This window comes from Myripristis murdjan, chromosome 9, assembly GCF_902150065.1.
Source record: "Myripristis murdjan chromosome 9, fMyrMur1.1, whole genome shotgun sequence".
Taxonomy (NCBI): Eukaryota; Metazoa; Chordata; class Actinopteri; order Holocentriformes; family Holocentridae; genus Myripristis; species Myripristis murdjan.
In genome coordinates this window covers 28,010,891-28,032,124 of record NC_043988.1, presented here as the reverse complement: position 1 = coordinate 28,032,124, position 21,234 = coordinate 28,010,891, and the positions used below count along the sequence as shown (strand labels likewise).

General features: G+C 41.1%; 2 protein-coding genes across 2 annotated transcripts in view; both read right to left on the bottom strand.

The window, feature by feature from the left end:
- Positions 1–21,234, bottom strand: part of hint2 (histidine triad nucleotide binding protein 2) — a 390,237-nt gene that overhangs the window by 53,736 nt on the left and 315,267 nt on the right. Inside the window, 1 exon segment of the mRNA XM_030059357.1 lies at positions 14,372–14,459. Within this exon segment, the coding sequence (XP_029915217.1) occupies positions 14,372–14,459 (88 nt within the window).
- LOC115364769 (major facilitator superfamily domain-containing protein 10) lies at positions 1,143–10,211 on the bottom strand. Its single transcript, XM_030059348.1, has 13 exons — positions 10,059–10,211; positions 9,213–9,399; positions 8,446–8,542; positions 8,170–8,273; positions 7,669–7,827; positions 6,718–6,903; positions 4,674–4,773; positions 4,442–4,553; positions 4,207–4,315; positions 4,012–4,102; positions 3,213–3,260; positions 3,018–3,107; positions 1,143–1,907 (listed from the first exon to the last, which is right to left on the bottom strand). Exons 2-13 carry the CDS (start codon positions 9,363–9,365, stop codon positions 1,804–1,806), a joined length of 1,353 nt encoding a protein of 450 aa, XP_029915208.1. The 5' UTR covers positions 9,366–9,399; positions 10,059–10,211; the 3' UTR covers positions 1,143–1,803.

Sequence of the window (21,234 nt, the reverse complement as noted above, 5' to 3'; positions counted from 1 at the left end):
ATTTTCAAAACTTTCCACCAATGGGATTTCTTGGGACTTTTTTCCCCTCACTCAGGACAAACTGAGGATACAAAATCAGTTGAATTTTTTTCTCTTGCAATTTGTCCTAGGTTGACCCCAATTTTGGCCTAAAATTACTGGACTAACTAATAGTTTCACACTCATCTATTACACTGGCCGTTGCAACACCTCATCAACAACCATCACAAACAGCAGCCTTACTTTTCTTTTACCACCCGCATTCCGAATTCACCACCTGCCTCTGATTGGCTAACTGCCTTAACCCCTAGCTGCAACCAATCAAACCAACAGAAGCAACGAGTACTAGCCAATCAGAGGCTGAGTAGGGCGGGTCTTTGCGGAATGCGGGTGGGAATGAAATAAAGCTATACAACACGCTGTTTTAAGATAGTTTCATTATTTTTTTCGCCAGCAGATGGCAGTATGCACGTTATGGTACCACGCTTAGAACAATTTCCAACGCTGTCAAAGCCTCCGTGCTCCAAAAAAGCTTCGTTTCGCCATCACTATTTATTGATGTAGTTAAACATTTACATCCAACAACAACAGCTACTTACAAATAAAATACTGCCATTGTTTTATTCTACTCTTACACATGTTTTATAGTTTTGTCATTTGTATCTACATGTTTTACTCTCTATATATTCCTCTCCATTTGTTTTTTTTATCTATCTTATTGACATTTATTTTTGCTGCCTGTTATTTGTTTTTCTACTGATTGTTTGGTTTTATCGCGCAGTATATTCACTTGTTTTAAAGTGCCTGCTTTTATTTGTCTCGTTTTCAGTTTATTATAAGGTACTTTGAGCTACATCTCCTGTGTGAAAGGTGGTGTGTATATATTAAGTATTATCATCGTTATTATTACCCATATTTTTGTTTTTCTCATTTTTCTCATGATTTTGGATTAAAATGACTTCTTAGGGGGCTTTATCTTTACTATTGCTCCAATTCAAGTTCTAATAGCAGTGCATGTTTACATTATGTGCAAACTGCAGCGGAGAAAGCCGACAGCGCCATCGTCTGACCTGACAGGGTAATAGTTCCCTGATAGTATTGACTGCAACTGGTTATACACTAAATAAAACAAAACAAAACAAAACAAGATTCAAAATTCACTCTCAAAATGGAAATGGTTGTTTATTAACAGTTATTGAATATCTATTTGGATATTTAAATGTGGAAACAATAGACAGATATTCATTCCGAGAAAATGCTGAACAACTTGTATTCAGACCCAAATTCATGTAAACTGATGAATGAAAATAGACATTTTAATGTTATTTGAAATACTTTCTGTACTGAAATACAAAAGCTGTGTGACTGATAAAATACTGCAGTATAAATAGATAACCATAATCCACATGTATAGTGATGATTCAGAACAAGGACACACACTCACATGCACTCACACACACACACACACACACACACACTGCTTGCAGTCCTAGAATTACTCTGTATTGGTGTGTATATATAAAAAACACACAGGCCACTCAATTCATCAGATAAAATAAACTCCCTCCCTGCAGTCCCTCAACATGTCGTTTTCAAATGTGAACTATTTCCTTTCACATTTGGCAAAAAGGGTCAAGAACGCATACATCTCCCAATTATTTGTCAGTGACAAAGTAATAACTCAGTGCTTGCTTTCCAAGCAGATGTAAACATCATAACTTTCAATGAAGCAGTACCAACGCTGGCGTGTCTCCGCGGTCCGTGTGATTTCACAAAATAACCCTCGGTCGAGCTCTTTTCAAGTCTGTGCTCATTCCGCGTCACTCAGTCCTCCTTTATCCTCCTCGCTGTGCTCAGTAAAGTCAGAGGTACGATGAAACAGGCTGAGCTGAGGATAAAACAAGCCTCTGCTCCGGCTATCCAGTAAACTGTGAAGCAAACACAACCATTATAAGGTGGTGAAAACAAAAAAAAAAAAAGGTAAGACCACACTAGCAAAGACAAATCAAACAGTGTCAAATATCAACTATGTGGCTGTTAAACTAAAATAAGCATGAAAAAACTACTTTTACCACCAAAAATAATTCATATATAATTCTCTTTACATCATCATACCTACTGTGAGTTTTATTTCATGTATGGATTCAGGCTGAGGCACATTGTGTGAATTTAAAACCTGCTCACTCACTCATGCACTGGTTCAGATTTGTAATTCATTGAGAAAAGCCACAGAATTCAGTAGAATAAAGCTATTCAAATGTTATTGTCAAAAAAGTAGTTATCAGTGTGACAGGAGACCCTTATTCGTTTATTTAATTTAGATGGATTGTAGAGGTTCTTTTCAGACTCTGTCTTCTAACTTTTAATAACACAAGATACCTATGAGGTCCTCAAGGCATTAACCTCAAATCAGACTGAAAAGGCAGTTTTTAGTTTTGTTCATTTGTGTTAGGTCAGACGAGGACATGATCTTCAAACATCTCTTCACAGGGAATCAGGTCGACCAGAAAAAAAAAAAAAAAAAAATCAGCAAACTAAAAAGTTGTAGGTCCTGCCAGAGAAGTACATGACATCCAGGACATGATGTTGTCATGGTGGCATCTGTGTGTTTGTGTTTAGACACAAACACACTTATGAACACAATAACTCAATAACAATACATGACAGAAACTTCATACTTACACCGCAGGTTCTCCCTAAAGCAGATGATCTGACTAGATTTGCAGCCTCTTGCTGCATATATTTGTATATCAGTGATGAAGCACGTATTTTTTAAGCTACTGTAACTGCATAAAGCTTGAGATATTATATTAATACCAAGTGTAAAGAGAAGTCTGATGACGGGTATGTAGGCTAATGCTGATATACAGATACTTTTTGATTACTGCATTAATTGGCTTAATTAATGACCTCACTGGTGTAACAGTTTCAATGCAGAAGGGTGATTGTGTTGGGACACTAAGCAGCTCTCCGTGTCCTTTGTCTCCATCACACACTGTTCATGAATGACTTTTGCCTTTGCGGGGCAGCGTCCTTACCAGAGGAAGCCACCACTGGTCCCAGTGCTCTGGCCAGGGCGCCCAGGCTGCGCAGGATCCCCATCACGGTGCCTTTCTGACTGGCTGAGCCTGGAGGGGCAGGAGGTGCAGAATGAGCTGCAGCGTGAGCATGATGTAAGAAAACCGTTTGTCGTTTTGCATGAGTGTGTAACGAGAATTTCCAGAGAGGCTTACCGTGATCAGACACAAGTGTTGACAGGCAAGGCACGACGATCGCTGCAGCTGCAACAGGGAGGAAAATACTCAGAATACCACTCCATTAATCAGTTTATCAATTTATCTATCAATCAATCGGTCTATCATTCTGTCTGTTTATCTATCTATCTGTCTGTCTATTTATCTGTCTATTATAGGTGTGAATCTTTACCTTGAGATCACTTCAATTCAATTCATAATTTGCTATTTGGTAATTCAATTTAAGGATCTTTTTTTGGAAGGATTCAATCTGAGATAAACTTGTAAACTGCGATTCAAGTCAATTCGATTCGGTACTTTTAGCCAAAAGTTTATAGCCATTAATGAGCATGTGCATGTAAGCCCTTGTTTCTTCTGAAATGTGAAAAAAGTGAAAAGAAACCACAATAAAATTACTTTAACATTATTTATTATTACATGAAACTTTTATCACCAAAAAAGTTGCAATTTCTAGTATTCTGCTAGATCACCACAATGTTCTGTCTTTTTTTTTTTAAAGATTTGCAAATGAACTGATATGGGCCAAACTCAAAACAACTGATTCTATCTACTTTTTTTTTTTTTTTTCCAACAGTAGCAATAATAGCAATAGTCAGAATTTATAAATGTTGAATGAGTAAAATGCTACACACTATCTGTCTGCCTATCTATCTCTATAATTTAATTAACTTTGATATGGATATATTGTAATGGTCTACTAATTTGACCTCAGATCACACGTGTAATGACCCAGCTTGTCATTCACCATTCAAATAAACTGTGTGCAAAAATGACTCACCAAAAGAATATAACGCCAAGCCGATATAAAGCATCTTTAGGTTCCATGACAGCCCAATGAGAACAAACGCTGGAATCAGCAGTATGATTGCCTAAAAACAGGGAAGAAAAGACACTTCGGTAAAGAGGAGATGTGCACAGCAGCATATTATGTCTCATCAATGTGAAGAGCAGCATTATATCGTACTATTCCTACCATACGAACGGCTTTGACATGATGTCCAGGTTTGATTCTGCGAGCGTAGCCCCCCTGGATCAACGCCATGATGATACCTATAAAGAAGAACATCCTTCCCTGCTGCATACTGTTGAGAGAAAAAAAAAAACAAAAACAAAAAAAACATAAAACACTGTGCTTATAAAATCTATAATGTTGTTGCTGCGGTGTATGCTGTACAGTATTTTACACACCCTTATCTTTGAGTTCCTACCTTGTAAACTGGAAGCGCTGATGAGTCAGGAAGCTCAGCGTGAACTCCACGCCGGAGAACAGGAACAGGTAGAGGAAATAAACCAGACCCAGCAATTTAAGCCTCTGCATTCCTGTCAGGACATTGAGAAATCCCTCCTTACTATCAGCATGTCGAGGTTAACCCATTTTTACACAAACGGGTGGTAAACGTGTGAGCATGCGCTTCACGGAGAAACTTGTACTTAACCCACTTTCTTTAGAGGGAGGATCTTCTGTTCTGGTTACAGCCGAAAAGTGGAACAAAGCCAGTGGGCTCAGCAGGTCCTTGGTCTCACCAGAGCCTGAGGAGACCTGGGATAAATCAGGAGCAATTTGGAAAAACATTTGTGATGAAATGTGTCAAGACGATAACCCTAATGCTCTGCCTCCTCTAATCCACCCACTCATTACTCTGACATTCGAGCTAAATGGCCAAATGGCTGTGAAGGTATTATTGCAGCAACACAACAACACCTGAAAACCTGTTATGTTCACATTTACACATACTTTTCTACTGTTATTTATGTTTTTTTATGGTTATTTATGGTTTCATCCATTTTCTTATTCCCTACGCCTTCCTGTTCTTTTTTCATAAATTATTCTGTATTTTTTTGTGTTTTTATTAGGGCTGGGCAACAATTAAAATCTTTAATCGCAATTAATTGCATAATTTGCCTGATTAATCACAATTAATCGCATTGTATTCGCAAAATCCAATAAGTATTGTAAAGAGCACTTTTATTTCAATGTTCTGCTGCCATATAAACGAAAGTGCCATAACATTTGTTGTGCAAACACTTTTAACATCACCACTTATCAGTAACACATATTTAGTGTAAATCTCAACTTAAAAAATGTCATAATAATAATAATAATAAATAAAATAAATAATAATAGTAATAATAATAAATTAAAGCTTATTGCCACTGCCAGGACATTCTCTTTATGAAAAAAAAAAAAAATCTACCAACAAAATCCTGAGCCACAATCAGGACAAACAGGCAATTTCTGAGGTAACAGCAGAAACTTTTAACAGGGAGCAGCATTACCAGTCTATGTTCAATACCAAAGTGTGAAGCACAAAAAAGTTCACTACTGAAACTTCCTTTACAGGGGACTAGAATGTAAAGCGCATGTTTTACTGGACTTCTGTTTTTTTTCTATTCCTCTGCACTAAGCCAGTTGCTAAGGCACACAAGATTATTTACATTTTCATAAGATAAAGAAGCTCTCTTTTTATTTTGCACAATGTGACCAGCAAGAGAAAACAACCTTTCACAAGCGATTGTTGCGCAATCAATAATCAACCATGTTGTCTGTGTCGCTGTCCGTTGTGCTGCTGCAACCGCGTATAAACAAAAGTCTGTTTATAATGAAAGTACAGCAGTCTGTGTGCGCGGGGATCCGGCAGACCTGGTGCTGGCCGGCACCGCGTCAGTACAGCCAGCACCGGCCGCGGCACCGCGCGGTGTGCGGCAACCCGGTCAGGTCTATTCTGCTGGATCTGCCAGGTGCCGCTCCGGCTGTCAGTTGGACCTTTCTGAAGGAGGAGGAAGTTACCTCCGAAACTGTCACGGTAAATAAACATCCCATGTCTGATTAAAAGGACCAAAAACGTCTTTTAGTTAAAAGGAAGACATGATGAATGTATTTGAACTACACTGATTTATAATGTCGTCGGGCCATGCCTGTGTCTGTTTCAACGTGATGACGCGCACACCAGGGGCAAACGTGCTTGGGCGCGTTTGGGCTTTAGACTGAGTGCAACAGACTTTTACAAAATAAAAGCATGTGAGCAACATGCGTTAATGCGCGATAAAGTAAATATCGGCGTCAATAGTCTAATGAATTAACGTGATAATAACGCGTTAACTTGCCCAGCCCTAGTTTTTATGTGTTGCTGTAGAGCAATTTGTTATGTTGGTTTGATACACTTCATTATCACTATTACGCTTTTTACACACACTGAAAATCTTCAAAAATCTTCTTCCAGCAAAGACTTCAGCCACAGAAAAGATTTCCAGATGTGCAGGTTAAGAGTCAGTCTCTTGAGTGAATGTAGTAGCTGCTGCACACATGCAAAAAGTTTGGTCACACTTCACTTTTCTTGAATAGATTTGTCCCGTGAAAGTGCGACAGAGGTTCTCCAGTCTGTCATTGTGACCTATAAGATACCATCTCACACATCACAAATGCCAAATTTTACTTTTGCTTATTACTTATTGACTTATCACAGTTTGTATTTCCACAGCTGACCTTGTAGTTGGCGAGAGTCTCTGGCAGGATGAGCCAAATGAAGAGCAGATCAGCAGCACTGAAGGCCAAGGCCAGCAGAGCCGGAGCCTGATAGAAAACATCCTCCTTACTGGAGTTGACGGCAAAGTAGGCGCCCATCAGAGGTCCGACGGTAAACCCCATGGAGAAGGCAATGCCGATCACAGCCTATAAAAGTTCAAAAGTCAATTAGCAAGAATTAATATACACTTTTCCCACATTTAAGCCATTTCCCTGAAGCTGATATCCAGGGTAATGTTACAGTAACAGTGGCATAAACTAACCTTATCACCAACATTTTACGCAACCAAGGCGTGCAAGGGTGAGAGTGATACAGCCCTGATAATAGACGTGACTAAATATTCCTGTAAGTCTAGAGAGATCCTGTTTGTTGGAGAAATGATGCAGTCATCATCACGTAGGAGAGAGCAGAGGCAGCAAACTGTGGCAGAAGGTGATTTGACATGTGGGCTTTCAGGCAAAAGATACAAACATGCATCCAAAGACATTATGCTTTTAGAGGCATCCTATTAACAGTAACGTTGGGAGATACAGGCAAAATCAAATACCATAATATCTTTGATCGAATGTCTTGATATTGATATTGGATGGACGACTGTTGATGCTTTCATTAGATATTTATGCACAAACGTCTTTTGATTTCTAGTGGTGTGGGTATGATGACCAAGCAAATAGAAATATATATATATATATATACCAGAACAAAATAAGTCTAATAAGTTCAGAAAATTGCACTCATTCCTCATTGCACTAAAATGCAGCCTCTAAAACAAAAGAAATCACTTATGACATAATCATATTATAATATCCAAAATCCCACATGATATCTGACACCATACCATGATACTGATTTGATGTAATGTCGATACATATTGCACAGCCCTAATTATCAGTGCAGAAGGTGGTGCTTACCATTCCACGGTTGCGTGCTTTCGGACAAGGCAGGTCAGCCACGATGGCGGTGCAGAGGCTGACGTTGCCCTTACAAATGCCCCCAATTACTCGAAACAAAAGGAACATGCTGAAGCTCCTGGAAATGGCCCACACGGCGTAGGAGGACATCAGCCCGAACTGGAACACAAGGCACTTAATTAGAGGAGAATCAATTGCAGCACTGAGGGCAGGAATGTACAGTTTCTTACAGACGTGCAATGGGAACTGTGCCAGTTTGTGCTTAAATGACAACAGAAAGTGAATGACCCTCTGATTATAAAAAAAACAGCATCTGAACCACAGCATATAATGCAACTTATTTACAATGATTTAAGTATTAATCACTACACTACAACACTCTTTTCTGCAACACTTTCCCATGTGGAGGCACCCGGAGATTAAAATTCCCTAGTCAGAAAAAAGTGTACAACACAGATGCAATACACTTTTATAATAAAATACCAATAGCTTTGCACTCACTGTGGTAAGAATGAGCAGTGGCCGTCTGCCATAGCGGTCTGATGCAGCCCCAGTTACAGGCGATGCCAGGAACTGCAGCAGAGAAAAGAGCGATCCAATAAGACCTAAAAAAAAAACAAAAAAACAATACAGATCAAACATTTAACTAACACATTCATTGCATTATTCGAATTCTTAAATGTTTAATTCATCGTCACATCATGCAAAACAGTGCCAGTAAGCTGCAACTGAAGGTGAAAACTAATGCAGCATTATTAGATGAGGGATATCACAGACCTCCAAATAGGACACTGTTGTACTTCCTCTCCATGGGAATTCCAACGGCCTCTCTAAACCAGTCCACGATGCTCTGCAGGGACTGGTACACCGGGTCCTGACCCGTAAGGTAACACAGAAGAACAGAAAATCACACAGAGGGAAAATATGAACATCAGTGAGGCAGCCACTTCAGCATGAGTCAGCAGTCACAGATACACACACACACACACACACAGGCACTGTCAGGGGCTGCAAATCAAATTACCAGTCACTCAGTTATGGCATTTTATGGAATAGTTGATCCACACAAAGCCCCCATTGTTCACAGATGGTGCTCCAAATTGTGCATTCCAAAACGTTTTTTTTTTTTTTACTTTTATGTGTCGAGGTAATGTTTATCACTGCCTACGTTCATACACTACAACATGCAATTACACCTCAATCTTCCCTGTACAACCTGTTTCTAGTGCCTCGCTCAAGGGCAGCTTGGTGGCAGGTTTTCCCATTCATTATGGGCATTCAAATGGGTGATGTTCCAGTCGCCACTTTTCTAACTATCCAACCTACTGCCATATTGTAATTAACTGCGATTATAGTGATTAGGCAACAATTATTCCAATACATATCAAATATTTTCATATCACACCAACCAAGCACATGTTAGATGAGTCCTCTCTTGGTGATGATGATTAGGAAAAGAGCAATAATGAATAAGGAATATATTTCTTGTTAATGCTGTAATTCAAAGCCCTCAGTGGATGTTATTCCCTCAGTGAATAACCAACCTCTGTTTGTGCATAGTGGTCCAGAATTGAGGGCAGAAGAGGCAGAATGAGTGTGAATCCCAGCAGGTCCAGCAGCAGGATGATAAACACGATGCTGATGACTCTTGAAGAGAAGGAGCCTTCATCCTCTGGAGATTTCTTCTCGGTTGACATCCCGCCCACTGAATACTGTGTCTCTCTCCCCTGTCTAAAAGTATAAGACATTTTATAACAGCTGCAATGATTTGTAAACAGGGAATTGTATGGAAATATGATCACATTTCAGATATCAGACATAATTTTAACCTAAAGGAACAGAAGTAATAAACCTCTGAGGAAATACCACAACAAGACTTGAATTTCTGCAAGATGGATGAGAGCATCCAACCAAATATGTAAACAAATCAATGTTGATGGAAGTAAATGTATGGCAGTGAGGTTTCCAAACGCAGTGCTTATAAACTACACTCAAGTTTTATCACCACTTACAGAAACTCCACAGGACAGACAAGGTTATCATACAAGGAAGAAGGTGTTGCTCAAGGAAGGAGGAAGCATTTCTGGTAAAAAGAGCTTTGCTCAAACTTTCAGCCACTCTTTTCTTTCACTAAAATGAATTTGTCCAGGTACAAAACCATGATTTTTTTACTGAAACACAACTCCTTATTCTAATGGGAAAACCACATGTGCGTATTCCCTGCATCCATAAACCTAGTTTCCCCCGCAGACCCTGAGGTTTGATCCAGACTGGGTCATCAGCGGCAGGGGCGGTCGGGCTTTTTCCCGTTCCTGTCCTGCACATTTTTTTTTTTTTTTTTTAACCCCGATTACACAAACATTAAAATAATATCCGTGAAATAAACTTACAGCAGCTTCTTCACAAGTGGTTATGGACTCATCCGACTCCAGGGGCACTCTGGTATATTACCAAGACCAGGAAGCGGAGTCCCCTTTCATTTGGATGACAAGAATGTCGTATGCAAACAGAGGAAAATGTCGCCTTCAAGTGCCCCGCAAAAGCTCGAACTTTCCACTTACAGAAAGGTTTTCACAACACCGGGCTTATGACGAGCAGTTTTCTTGGCTGGTGTTGTCCTCTTCCATGAATCAAATAGCACAGACCTGTTTTCTGCAGCTGTGGGAGCCGTCGGAGACTCAAGCGTTGAAAATTTAGACGCTATGTAATTTTCACCTCATTCGTTCGGTCATACACGCCCACAATGTCCGTCTTTCCGATACACCTGAAGGCAACACAAACCACTTCCACAAACAACGCCCACGAGGTTGGTCCGCGTTTACGTAGCCTGACGTGCTGTATACAACACGTTGAATTTATCATAATATATGCGAATAGTCCATGATTTTATTGAGTATTTGCATACGTTATCTCAAAATAAATAAATCCCAAACACTTAATATTAACGGGCGGTGTTTATTATAACACTTAATAATAGACAAATTTCAAAAAACTGCCAACATACAAATACATGTAAAATTTTCATGATAGGTAACAATTTGTCACATTTTATAGCCTACTGTCTCATTTTTGAAATATTCGACAAAGCAAATTTCACAAAAGAACTATGAGGAACCGTTATATAAAACAATTTTATTACAAAAGATTTCAAATCTACAAAAAAAAAAAAAAAAAAAAAAGTCTAAATTCATCCTTGTAAACAGGTTGGTTAGAAATATACAGCATACTGGAATAAGAGACAGGGCTCATTCGTGAGGAGAAAACCTGGATTTCCCAGCCAACACCACTTAGGTTGGGAGCAGCCTCCAAGTCAGACAAGTAACAGTTTTGAGACGGTACATTCAGTTTGTTCTGATGTTCAGGTCAACATCGTGATATCATTCAACAGGAGAGACAGAAACAGAAGTGAGAAAATGACGAGGACAACAGACAGAGCACATCATGCACAACATCAACTACATTCCATGTCGCATGATGTGACGCTCCAGTTCAGTGCTGCTGATGAGGTTTCGGCCACAGTACTTGCAGGAAAAAGGATTTTCGGCTTTGGATGATGGGTGCGTGACGCTGTCCGTCGTTCCGGCCAAGTCAGCGAACGCACCTGAAGGACAAGACAAGAGTTACCTCAGACTGGGGACACAGAGGATGACCCACCTGATTCGCCTGCCCCAAATATCTGTAGGGAAATGCTGATTGGAGGGTTGGTTGGGAATGATGCACGGAGAGACGACAAAGCAGGCCTAAGGGGCACAAGACCAGGGCCAGAAGATTCAGGGCAGCCCTGAGAGGTGGACAACGAGTGATAACCCAGCAAGGAGCTAAAACAAAGCTTGAGGTGTTTGTGCATACGGGCTCAGTGGATCATAATTCAGTCAGCAAGTATTTTCTGGTGAGGAGTTTCCATATTCAGTCTTTACCACGCAGACTGAAGACTGATCTGAGCTTCAGTCCTGTGAAGGATTTGCCATGACGTGCAGGGTCCTAAACAGGCCCCAAAGACCATAAGCACTGATAGCCAACGAGAGATGAGTTTGTTTAAAGTTTTTGAAATGAAATGTCTGGGAACCTGGGTCCTATACTGAGTGTCAAAGAGACTGGCCAAGCGAACATTAACACTGTAATAAAATCAAAGTGTGCTGAATTCTCTGTATGTGCAAGTTTCTGTCAGAGTGGACTTTCAGGAGTCAGCAGAATAAATGAAGTTATATCGTTGAGTGTGTGCCACTTTATCCGGGCCACCTAGTGAGAAATGATTTAGGATTAAAACTTGACGTGTGGTGAGGAGTTTCCAAAATCGGTTTGGATTTTAAAAGTTTAAAGCTGGTTTAACCTGGTGCAACTACAATGCGACTTCAGGTCTGTGCAACTTATCTCGCAAATTATGAATTCGCTTCTGCAATCTTGCAATTAATTGCATCGAATCTGCATTGTGTAAAACCAGCCTTTAAGGGACTGGACTGGACTTGGAGGGGGCTACTCATTGTAATGAATGTACTATGCAATAAATGACTATGTATTTATGTGGGTTAATGTGAAGTGTTTTTCATGTAGTTAGGCTTGTTTGATGAATTTTCTTAGGGCAAATAAAACATCTCTGTTCTCTTCCCTTGTATTTGAAGCTGTAACTGTGTTTGCAAGCCCCTTTTCCCATGAATTCAATGTGAATAATTCCTTGAGATGTCCATTTAGTTTCTTACCGTTTGGTGCAAAGGAGTTGTCTGATTCCATTGTACTTTGTTCCTCCTCACGTTCCTCATTCTTATGTTGGTTCACGTCATCTTCATGGATCTCATCTCTTCCTCCCTGCTTCTGTTCATCATCACTCCACTCTTCCTCTGTGTCCGTCGACCTTTGGCAGCTGTGTGTGTCCGCTTCCTGCTTAAGATATTCATTCTCAAGTACTGGCATTTCTCCATACGGGTCAACAAGCTCTTTATCCTTCTGAATATGCGCTTGCTCCACACAGCTCGCAAGTGAGACACCTGAGCTCTCTTGGTCGTCTTGCTTCTTATGGTTTATCTTGGCTTCTTCATAGTTGTGTGTGGTGGCAGTAAACCACAGCCTCTCAGCAGTGGGACTCTCTTGAGCCCCGGCGTCCTTCACCAGCATGTGATTCTGCTTCATGATGGTTGGCATTGCCTTTGTCCTTATTTCGGACCCCTTTTGCAGGCTGTGGGATGACGTCATACTCGCCTCTTCGTCCAGCTCTAGGATTCGACACAGTATATCATCTTCTAGCTTGGTCTCGATGCTCTGCTCCAACCTGGCCTTTGCATCCTGAATCAATATCTTATGCAGCTTGCTGGTCTGTGCTGTTTCAGCCATGTTGTTGTTTTTCGCTGAGTTTTTCGTTGAGCTCTCTGCAGTCTCCTGCCCTGGCAGTGCAACATCATTTTGTTTGATTTTGCTATTATTTCTATCAACTAGGTCGTGTTGGACTGGGGTCTCGTCTGCCTCACACTCTTTGTTTGACTCCAGCTCCCCTTTCTGCATTGCTTCGTCGTCTTCAAATGTGCTCCCATCCCTAACTTTTTGTTTTAGGATATTTTTCATTTCTTGTCCATCCATCATCTCACCTCCAGCTTGGAGCTCCAGTGTATCCTGCTCTTGCCTACTCTGGTTTTCAAATTTCTTGTCTTGCAATCCTAATGTGGCCATCTTGACCAGGCTGTGTGTGTCATCTTTCTGTGCCTCTTGCCCTTGTTTCTGATGTGGATCCTCACACTGTAGTTTTATACTCTCCTTGATATCACATTCTGCCTGGTTCTCAGCTTGTTTCTGATGTGAATATTCACCGGGCTTCACAGCATATTCCTTACTGTAGTTGTTTGATGTATTTTCTTCCTGGTTTTCATGTGAGACACTGGGCGGTTCCATCATGATCGCCACCTCTCTCTCATCCTCTTCCATCTTGATGTTTGTTTCCATATCTTCAGCTTCGTTATCTTGCTGCTCCAAGTTTGAAAAACCTTCCTCTTCCTCAGACATCTTGTCAACTCTTGCCTCTAGCTGATCAAGGTTGATCTGTCCCACCAGTTCATGATTTCTCACGACCTGCACAAGAGACAAAAAAAGCTATCAAATACACTCTACAAATCTTCTGTGATTCTTAGTGAACCTTGGGGTTCCTCACGAGTTTCATGTGAACATTATGAGGTTCCACTGTGATTAAAATTTGCTGATCGTTTCACCTATGTAACTATTTGGATAAAGAATCTGTATTACGACAATAGTTTCATTTATCTTTTGTAAATTCCAGCAAGTTCAAAGGTGATATTGTATTTTTCCAGTGAAAATACAGGAATTCCAGTGACGTACTGACAAATCCTCACCTGATGCTTATCACACAGGTGTGCCTCCAAATCACTGAGCTGGGTGCAGTCAAAGTAGCACAGCCGGCACTTGTAGGGTTTGATGTCGTCATGCTTGAGTATGTGCAAACGCAGGTTGTCAGCACTGGCGCTTGTGAAAGTGCACTTGTGGCAGCGGAAGACAATGCCTTGAAGGTAGCGAGACAATTTCGGCCGACGGACCTCTATTGGGATCACTCGTTCCTCTGAAAACAAGACATCAGCAACAGAGTCAGCAGAGTCAAATGATGCAGTCATGATGTACTGAATAATGCCATCGGTGTTCAGGGTGTCACAGGTGGAGCAATGAATGAACTGTTGTCCACTTGGATTTGGAGCATTTCACTTACCACGATGAAGGACGATGTGATCAATCATGTTGTTTTTGTTCTTGGTCTGGTAGAGGCAGAGAGGGCAGCGCAGGTCCTTCTGATGGGTTGGCTGTGACTGGCAGTTGGAGTGACCTGTCTCTATGTGCATTTCCAAGTTTTTCCTAATGACGACGGCAGCAACAAGTGATGAAAAAATATGTCGCTTGTTACTTGTAAACCAAATTTTGAGACAATCCTCTGTGTCAGAAGTACCTCAGATAATGTGAACTCTCAAATCACAGTTAATAGTACAGACTGGGTGATTCCTGTTAACACAAAGATCCCATTTCTGATCAATTTAAAGCAGACATGGGCAACTGGCAACCTGCGGGCCAAATGAGGCCTGCTGACCTTCATTTTGTGGCACAAACAACTGACTTTGATTCTCATTTACTTTAAAAGCCGCTACTTTCAATTTCGACAGTAGCATGGTGGCACTGCCTTTAGGTCAGTCTCAAGCAGCAGGAGTTTACGGTACTACCTAGGTCTTGTTAGGGGAGCACAGAGGTCACAGTGTGGGATCGCCCACCACTTCTTGACACGGAGAGCTAAAGACGCCATGAGGTAATGGAAACTACCTTTTTACAGAGTTCAAAGGTAGACCACAATGTTTGGTGTGTCTGCAGACTGTATCAGTGATAAAAGAATATCCCATTAACCGCCATAATAACAGCACCCATATAGAAAAATATGAAAAATACACTGGTGCTGCATTACTTGATGCTTGATGCATACCAAGTAGCGCTGGAAATAGCAAAAGTCAAAAAGCTATTGTCCAATGGAGAGACAGTGAATGGATGAAAGTGTGACTGTGGGTTCACTACATTACAAGTCACCAGGGGCCATTGTGATGACTTGAAATATTTTGTGGCCCTTACCCCCATAAAAGTTGCCCATCTCTGCTTTAAGGGTTAAAGTAAGAAGGTTTGGCATGTTTCACTGCATCTAGAAATTTCATTTTCCTGCAACACACTGACTCGATTACAAAGACTTTCACTGTTTTATAGACAAAACATTTCTCCAATTTCACTCACAGAAAAAATACTTAAGAAAGTATGACATTTTTATACAGATCATAGCCCAGTTTTGCAGCTTACCTCAAACCAGTGAAAAAGCAGCAGTCCCTACATTTCATGACTTTCTTGCCATGGCGATTTAAGTAGTGCCGTCGTACACTGGACAGGTGTCCAGTGGTAAAGTTGCAGAACTCACACTGAAGCAGGCTGTCTTCAGGCAGCCTTGTGTGTTGCAGGGCTGTGGCGGCTGAGGCACTGGCCTGCGCCACGAAGCTGTAGTGATTTAACTGCCGCTGCACATCGGGGGGCTCCGAGTACACAGATTCTGTCAGGGAACAACAAACCACAGTTTCTCCTTATAACTACAATTTTTAAAGTTACACACATAAACACACAATATAGCTCAAGAGCTATAAAACATGGAAAGGACTACTTGCTTTCGGTAAGTTCAGATTCATCCTGAGATTCAGTGAAGCCCTTGAGCTTGAATTCCTGGGTGTAAGACGAGGTAGGAGCCTCCTCGTCTGTCGTCAGGGTGCTCTCCCTGTCTCTGTTGTTATTGTCAGCAGAACTCTTGCTGATATCTGAGCACCGAGCTGCAGCGCGTACATGAAAAACAGGACAGAAAATATTCTCTCAATATAAATGCTGTCCAATCTGGGCAGAAAAATAACTTTGCGGTACTGTGTTCAATAATCCAAAGTTCCACAATTTCTTAGCCAGCTTCACAACAGTTAGGGACAAAAACGTTTTTATAAGTCCTTTGTTCTATGATTTGTAAACCGGATAAAACATGGAATAAATAAATTTACAACTTTGGCCATTTTTTCCATTGGCAGGTATCATTTTTACAATATGAAAGACCATTCAAAGACTCACTAGTTACTTATCAATGAGGTTGATAGTGACAATTTACAATTTTTTCAGCCACAATTTAACAGCATTTGGATGGGTGTTGCTGGCAATGCACCACGCTGATCATGCACAGCTACCACAAAGCTACAAACTGCTTGCAATTACAAAAAGGCTCATATCCTAAATCATTTGAAAACTATATATTTCAATATCCTTGAATATCTAGTCTTCAAAAATATTTATTCAATTTAACGTCCATGTTAATGTCCAATATCCACGCCATTTATAGAAAAGTCATGCACTGTAATTTCATATGAAAAGGTTGCTCACCTGCATGTTTTTTCAGTAAATGGCTCTTCAGTAGACTCATGATGTTAGTCCGATACGTGCAGATTCGACAACGGAAAGGCTTGACAGTCCCGGATTGAAATCTGGTGTATTTGTTGAAGCTGTTAACATAATAACAGAAAGTAAAATCACTTAACTATTATTAAAAGTGATTCATTACTAAATAAAAGACATTTTGCATTTACTACTTAGTTTAATACATCAGTGTTTATTACTCATATTTCTGATTTAAGATTAGTGTTGTATATGCCACTTCAAGCCAAGTTTCTATAAAACTGCATGCTAAAGTTGAGGCCAATTACACAGGAAGACCCTCATAACAATCCCCTTTTTTCAAACCTCTGTACAATTATTAAATGAACAAATGTTTATTTGTGCCCCATAACGAATAAGACCTTTTTTTTTTTGCAAGGATGAAGAACTTAATTTGTTTTTAAATACTCCGTTGGTCTCCTTTTAAAAGGACAGGGTAGAGACATGTAAAATAAAGCAAAGATTGCCTGTCTCACTTTGTACAGGTCCATGTTTTGTTGGTATTTCAGGGTTACCCTGAAGAAGACTGCTGAATAAAAACATTTTGGTTCCACAGCTGAATAAAGGAGAGTGCCTCAGAAATTTTCAGTCTGTCAACTAACAGGGACGTGCACAAAGTACAATGGACCATCTCTGCTTTATCTCCCAAGTCTTATGTATCTTGTTCTTACATTTGTCTTGATAGTGAGGTAGACAGGGTGTCCAGTCTCTTGAGGGAAGCCATGGCTGCGTGACTGCGCTCATGCACACGCAAACCTGTCAATGACATAAACGTCCGTCCACACTGTTTGCAAGTGCAATCCTCTTCTCCAGATTTTGGCTGTGGTTCCTCCATCTCAGGGGGCTGGGAAGGTGATGGCTGTAGACCTGTTGCCAGCGTAAACGTCTTTTCTTTTCTCACATTCCACTGGGGTAGCTCCGGTGAAGTCTGAAACTCAGGCAGCTCATCCGGAGTTTTGGGCTGAAAATATACATAAACATGGCAAGTGGTCAAAGTATAGCAAAATCATGTAGCAAAGAGCCATGGAGATGAGTAATAATGATCTATGCATATGACTTACTTTGATGCATTGGGCCTCTGGACTTTCCTTAATGTAAGGTGGTGTCTTTGTCTTCAGAGCATTTGCTTTCTTTTTATACAGCTCTCTGTGGTGGTCCAGATGGCAATAGAGCTCTCCAGTGCTACTGATTTTAACGTTGCAGTGGCCGCATTTATAAACTTTTGAGCCCTTTGTCAAGGTCCTTGGAAGCACAGTAAAGTCTACTTTCAAATCTCTGCTGTGAAAACGCGTGTAGTGAAGACTAAGCGTTTGAGAGGTGTTAAAAAACAGTTCTGGACACTTTTTGCATTTAAGTGATGCACTTTCCTCCGATTCCACATGAGAAAACGTTTTGTCACCACATTTTGTAGACAGCTCTGGCTTGTACGCAGCATATCCATGACTCTTTTTGTAGTGGGATGAAAGGTACCTTGGATAAGGTGACGAATAGATACACAGATGACACTTGTACAGCGGTGCCTCACTCTGGGTGACAGATTGACAATTTTCAGGGCTGTCTTTTGCATGCTTTATTATGGGACCACCTTCAGGTATGAATTTTGACTTCCTGAAAACTTTCTGGTATACCGGTACGTAATATTTGAGAAAGGCAGCCTTTCCATGTGTACGACTGTAGTGCTTTGAAAGATAGTATCGTATGGGTGATGAGTACGGACACAGGCAGCACTTGTATAAAGTGTCCTGATGCCCTGCCTCAGGTGCTTTTTTGTGGTGGATGTGTACATGGCGACTGAGAGCAATTTCTGTGGTGGTAACATATTTGCAAAAAGAGCACTTTACCACGGCATATTTTTTGTTTTTGAAAAATGCACTCTGAAATGCTGGGCCCTGAGTGCCATGATACTTTGAAAGGAGTTGTTTTTTGATCACAGCGGGATGCTTAGAAGCTGACTTGAGATTATTTGGCACAGTTTGATTGTGATCCTTTTCGTAGTGGATTTTCAGTTTTTTCATGGAGGCACGAACCACCTGGCAGATTTTACACAGGTAGCCACTAAACCTTGATTTATCACCAGCTCCTTTTCTTTTCACACAAATGTCCATGTTGGATACCTGTATTTCAACTGTCGCAAGGTTGTCTGCCCTGGCTGTGAGGTTAGGATGCATCATTTGGCAGTGTGTCAGAGTTCCATGGTAACTAGTATTCACATAGGTACAGCGTGGACACCTGTAGATCAACGTTTTGTTTCCTGTTGTCAGGTTGTTAGATGGACATGCTTCAGGAGTGTCCTCTGCTTGCTGGGTAATTGGAGCGTCTTCAGATGCTGGTTGTACCTTCCTGAAAATTACCTGGTATACTGGTGCATAGTATTTGAGGAAGGCAGCCTTTCCATGTGTCCGAGTATAATGCTTTGCAAGATACTTTTTTATGGAAGATGCGTAAGAACACAGGGAGCACTTGTACAAAGCATTTTGATCCCCTGCATTTTTCTGGATTTTTGCATTTCTCTGGTGAATGCACACATGGCGACTGAGAGCAATTTTGGTGCTGCAAACATATTTACAAAAGTGGCATTTTATTTTGGAATATTTTCTGTTTTTGAAAAAGGGACCCTGCAACACTGAGCCCTGAGTGCTGTGATACTTAGACAGGAGTTGGTTTTTAATTATAGCAGATTGTTTGGGGGCCGGCTTGAGAATGTTTGCTGCAGTTTGATTGTGATCCTGTTCATAGTGGGTTTTCAACTTCTTCAATGATATACAGGCTACTGGGCAGATTTTGCACATGAACCCAGCAAATTTCAATTGATCCACAGGACCATTTGTGAGGATATGGCTGTCCATGTCATGTAACTGTACTTCATCTGTTTCAAGTTTCTTTGCCCTGACTGTGAAGGCAGGATGCCTCATCTGGCAGTGGGCAAGAATCCCATGTTTACGAGTGTTCACATAGGTACACCGTGGACACTTCAAGACCTGCAGACCAGTTATGTTCTCACTTGTGTCGACACTGACCTCCTGTTCATCATCTAAACTTGGAAATTCGCTATCTGGGTGTTTCTTTCCATAGTGAGTGTGGAGACCATGCCTGTTATAAAAACTTGCATCACAGAGACGGCACGCGATCATCTTGGATGATGCTGCTGCTGCCTTCTGAGGTGAAACACTGGTTAATGTGTCAAATTCAAGAGGCACTTGATAACTGTCAAATGGCTCAGAAACTTCATTGTGGTCCTCTGTGTCTTGAGCCTGCTTGTTCACACCTGGCTTGCTAGCAATGACATCTAGGACGGAGCCATCTTCCTTCACAGACCAAGGATGGACTGCACGGTAGTGACCTGCGAGCGAGTGCAGTGAGGAACCTTTGAAGGAACATGCTCTGCAAGGATAGGCTTTGATTTCATTTTTTCCAGATGGCTGAGCTGGGGACATCTCGTCACATTCATCAGAGTGATCTGTGTCCTCTAGGTGAGATGTCCTCTTTTTATGGGTGGATTCATTAGGACCAGCATACAGACGGGCAGAAATATGCCCGAGGCTGACTCCACGTGCTGAATGCTGCTGCTTGCAATGCTGATGGACCCCTGCTGCTTCTTTGTGAGAGAAAACACACCACTCACAGTGATAACCTGCTTCTAAAATTCCATCATTATATGCCATCTGTAAAACATCTGTGACTGTGTGACTTGTCTTGTGGATGTTCCGTAAATGCCTCTTCAAAAGATACACATGTTGAGTATTGTATGCACATTCATGGCACTGCAGTGACCTGGTTTGTGCTGCTGTTTTGGAAAGAGATGGCGAAACTGAAATGGAGTTTGCATGCTTCTTTGTGTGTGTCTTTTCATTCTCATTTTGCCCAGGGGACATGACTGCTTGTTCTGCAGCTGTTTTCTGATGTGACTTCCATGTCTGCCCATGAACCATGGAGGAATATGCAAGGACTTTCTTGGCCTTATACTCAAGCCCAGGATGTCTTTTTCTGAAATGGTCTGCAATCTTGCCCAAAGTTGTCTGTCGAGAGTTGCACAGGTAACAGAAAACCTTTCCCTCATCACTTTCATCCAAAAGAGGAAGAGGAAGGGCAGACGAAAAGAGGGATTTCACTGGCTGAGATTTTGATTTTTTAATTTCCTCACGAATACCTGCTGTATATTTGAGAATCTGCAGAGTGGTTGATTTGAAATTATGCCTTTTGGACTGATGGTTTAATACTCCTTTTGTAGTTGGATGTGCAAAGTTGCACTTTGGGCAGAAAAACAAGTCCTCTGGCCGTTCATAGGGGTCAGAACCGTGTGCCAAAGTGTCTGCTACGACTCCATCTTCACGTTGAGGTTTGCCTTTATTTAAATAAAATCCTTTACCTCCTCTCCGGATGTTAGAATTGGAGGACTGAGCACTTGCTGAGGCTCCAACTGTACTCTGATGTTTCAGATTCTGCATCTCAGTACTATGCAGTAGGACGTCTTCAGCTGTGAATATATGCCCAGTATGTTTTGCATTAAGATGACCAATAACACTTTTGACAGTGGAATTGGAATAATCGCAAAAGTAGCAGTAAAACACTTTGACTTGTGGTGAGCTGGAAGAG

Excerpts from the sequence above, each read along its gene's own strand:
- LOC115364769 (XM_030059348.1), bottom strand. The coding sequence starts at position 9,365 with ATGTCAACCGAGAAGAAATCTCCAGAGGATGAAGGCTCCTTCTCTTCA. Across the intron at positions 7,828-8,169 it reads CACTGCTCATTCTTACCACA|TTCGGGCTGATGTCCTCCTA; the intron begins GTGAGTGCAAAG and ends CTTGTGTTCCAG. Across the intron at positions 3,108-3,212 it reads AACACTTGTGTCTGATCACG|GCTCAGCCAGTCAGAAAGGC; the intron begins GTAAGCCTCTCT and ends CTGCCCCTCCAG.